The sequence below is a fragment of the Myotis davidii genome, unplaced genomic scaffold (assembly GCF_000327345.1).
Source record: "Myotis davidii unplaced genomic scaffold, ASM32734v1 scaffold448, whole genome shotgun sequence".
NCBI classification, from domain to species: Eukaryota; Metazoa; Chordata; class Mammalia; order Chiroptera; family Vespertilionidae; genus Myotis; species Myotis davidii.
The window spans coordinates 2683705-2687633 of NW_006383009.1; the positions used below are offsets into that span (position 1 = coordinate 2683705).

The following is a 3929-nucleotide window of genomic DNA, read 5'->3' on the forward strand; positions in this document are numbered from 1 at the left end:
TTCCTCCCTCAAAATCAATAAATATATCTTTGAGTGGGGATTTTAAAAAAAAAAGTGAATAGAGACAGGCATGGAAAAGTTTCCAAATTCCTGCAACTCTGTACTTTTTATTTAATAGTGAGTATCACTGTTCTGGGCAGACTTCCCCCTCTACTGTAAAGGCTGCTGAAGAGCTGCAGGTGTAACAGGACCTTCCTTAAGAACCCAGAGGAGAAGACCCTCAGCCCCGTCCTCACCATGTTCAGGGCTGTCTGGGATGCCCCTCAGCATTGGCTGCAGGAGGGGAGAGAGTCCCGGAAGCTGGTGCTGGTGGTTGTGTTTGTGGCTCTGCTCCTGGACAACACGCTGCTTACTGTGGTCGGTACGTCTGGGGTCTTGGTATCGGGGTACTTGGCTCTGGGCCCAGCAATACCCACCCCTCTAGCTTTCAGCAGTGAATGGACTTGAGAATGTTTCCTTTCGTGCTTGAAAGGGCCCAGAGGTTTCTGGGAATTGGAGGAGACAGCAGGAAATGGAGTCTGAAGCTTGCCAACCATTGCTGAAAGCTCCAGGGGTTCAAAGATAAGGAGATTCAGAGAGTTATCTGACCAAAAAAGATTGACTGGAGCAGAACTGGCATTACTTCCTCCCCATGCCATCTTCCCAAGGTGCTAATGACTCCAAGTGGCCTCTGGGACAATGAGCCCCTTCTCACTGTTGCCTTCCCAGCTTCTGCTCCGCCAAAATAGCACACTTTACATGGATATCGAGCTTTGTATCAAAACCTATCTTTCTGGTAGTTCATTCCTTCAGAGTCTTGCTTTTTTTAGTTGGTAGTTATTCATCTTTACGTTTGGCTATGCCAGTGTCTAAACGAGTGCTAACGTGTTGCCCCTCTTGGGTAAAATATCTGCTTTGAAACAAGAATCTTTCTGAGACAAATCATTAACCCAATATAGTCAGTTCTCGATATGTGGTAGTTCTGCCTCTAAAGTTGCTGCAAAGACTGAATTTAGCCAACACTGAATCATTGCTCCTACGGGAACTATATACACACACATCCCATATAGATTATAATCTTAAATCCTAAAAACACCCATCCTGGTAGTCTGTGTTTTTTTTAAAAACACGCACACAACAATACGTTTTTGTTGATTTTGGAGAGAGATGAAGGGAGAGGGGGAGAGAGAGAGGTAGAAACATCAATGAGAGAGAACATTAATCAACTGCCTCCTGCACGGCCCCTACTGGGGATCGAACCTGAGATCTGGGCATGTGCCCTGACCAGAATTGAACCAGTGACCTCCTGGTGCATGGTTCGACGCTCAACCACTGAGCCACACCTGTTGGGAAGCTCTATTTTTTTTTAACTTTTAAAATGTTTTAGGTACAGTTGACATTTAATATTATATTATTTCCAAGTGATTGGACATTTATATAATTTACGAAGTGACCCCTCTCTAAGTCTAGTCACCTGGCATTATACATAGTTATTACAATTTTATTGATTGTATTCCCCGTGCTATATTTTACATCCCAGGACTATTCTGTCACTACCAGTTTGTACTTCTTTTTTTATTTTTTTTAAACATTTTTTTGTTTATTTATTTTTGGTGCCTGTGACCGGAATCGAACCTGGGACCCTTGAATCCCCAGGTCAATGCTCTATCCACTGAGCCAAACCAGTCAGGGCCAGTTTGTACTTCTTAATCCCTTCACATTTTTTCACCCAGCCCCCCAAGCTCCCTTCCACCGGCCAACCATCAGTTTGTTCTCTGTATCTATAAGTCTGTTTCCTATTTTCTTTACAAAAGAGAAGACAAGGCCTGGAGTGTTAGGTGCCTTGTCTGAGGACACCTCACTCACAGGTGCCAGAGTTGGGGTTGAAGCCCTGTCCACCTGCCCCTGAGTCAGGGCTTCTTGCCCTGCACTGGCCTGCTCCTCCTGCCTCCATGCTCGGCCACCTCTGCATGAGAGCTGAAGGAAAAAGGCAGGGCCCGCCTAATCCAGCCTCAGCTGGGAAAGTCAGCATCTGGTGACTCAAAATTTTCCCCGCTCTCTGCACGCATGTCTGAGAAATCTCATGACAGCTCTGCGAGTATTGACTTTGTGGTCACAAATAAATTTTAGCCAGTAGGTGAATTAGCCAATATGGGATCTATGAGTGATGAAGACCAACTGTATGATGGTTGAGATCCAGGTACTTTAGCTAATAGTATAATGTGGGTGGACACATTCTGTTATTGGGAGTCAAATCATGTCACTTAGACACCTGCCTTGAGCATGAAACTGAACCTCATAGCAGTGACCCTGGACCCACTAATGGTAAAAAGACAATGTGTCCTTAGCCCTCACCACTTGTCCTTCTTGACTTTCAGTGCCCATTGTGCCCACCTTCCTCTATGCCAAAGAATTCAAAGAAGTCAACACTTCTCTGCACCTCGGCACCGCCACAACTTCCCGGCACGCCCTCACTTCTCCTGCCTTTTCCACTATCTTCTCCTTCTTTGATAACAACACCTTGGCTGTTGAAGAAAGTGTGCCCAGTGTCACAGCCTGGACAAATGCCACTTCTGGCACCATCGCCCCTCCGGTCACAGGGGCCATCTCATCCCAGAAAAACAGCTGCCTGCAGCACTCAGAGTTCTTGGAGGAAGAGAACATCCGAGTGGGGCTTCTGTTTGCTTCAAAGGCTGTGATGCAACTTCTGGTCAACCCATTCGTGGGGCCTCTCACCAACAGGTATCTCCGGGGTGCTCGGGGGCTCGGGAATAAGAGAATGGGCTAAGGCATCCCAAAGGCGGTTAGAAGGGAGAAGGAAGGGAACTCTCTTGTCTGCACCCCAGGAGAGCAAGCTGTTAGAAAAGCCATGGGCTTCTGACTTTCTTAGTGATGTAATGACTAGAGTACCAAGAAGGGAACCAAGGAGAGAAGTATGCCATTGATGTTTATTTTAGAGTCCTAGAACTTGGCTCCTATAAGATAGGGATGGGAATGGAACAGGCCTATTGTAAGCTAGAGAACTGGCTTCTTAGCAAGTTGTGCTTGGGATTACCTGATTTTTCAAAGGGGTATACACTTTGACTAGGCTATCCTTTCTGGAAAAGAAAATTTTGGCCCTGGTCTATGGGAAATTTTTCATATTTGTTTATTTGCTTATATGCATTCACATGTCATATCCATTCTCTACACCTGCACTCAAATAAATGAATTTCTCTTCCCAATTACATGGAAATATATAGTCCAAGTATATGGATGCTTACTGGAACTGTACCTTTTTATTTTTAATTCCCTTTTAGGATTGGATATCACATTCCCATGTTTGCTGGCTTTGTTATCATGTTTCTCTCCACAGTTAGTAAGTAATTTGCTTCCCCGTTTCTTCCCTTCACTGATTACCTTTGATTTCATCACATGCACTGCAGTGAAGACAGCAGGGTCAAGCTAGCTAAGTAGCCTCTGATACTGATTTAAATGCTTTGCACCTTCTGGTATGGAGAGTAGAGCAATAATGGCAACTCAGTCTGGTTGGAATTTGTATATTCTGCTATAGAAGTTACTTCACTTTCTTTAGCTGGGGAAAACTGTGAAGGCTGTTTTACTGTGTATGTTATAGTGTGTGTGTAATCCCTTGGGTGAGTTCAAAACAAGCCTTGCGTCTTTGGGAAGAGGTCATATTATTTTGATATGCAAAGGTAAAGGACTACTAATGAAGAATCTAAATTGGACAAGAGCAATTGGAAAAGTCCCCAAAGTCTGCCGCCTTCAAATAAGAACATTAAAGGTCAGGAAATATTCTAACTCAGGAAAGTCAATTTGCTAAAGAAACAAGAGAAAGACAAATAGTTCATCCACTAACCAATAAATGTTCCTAATAAAATATAGATGGAATAAGAGCAGTAAGTGAAAAGAAAATATGTCTGGAAATTGACCCTGAGAATTAAAATAAG

General features: G+C 44.0%; 1 protein-coding gene across 1 annotated transcript in view; it reads left to right on the forward strand.

Moving 5' to 3' along the window:
• SLC18A1 (solute carrier family 18 (vesicular monoamine transporter), member 1) overlaps nt 1–3929 on the forward strand; it is a 24296-nt gene that overhangs the window by 2041 nt on the left and 18326 nt on the right. The window contains exons 2-4 of the mRNA XM_006778389.2: nt 119–361; nt 2358–2721; nt 3279–3337. Of these exons, the coding sequence (XP_006778452.1) occupies nt 238–361; nt 2358–2721; nt 3279–3337 (547 nt within the window). The 5' untranslated portion in view covers nt 119–237. The remainder of the gene's footprint in view (nt 1–118; nt 362–2357; nt 2722–3278; nt 3338–3929) is intronic.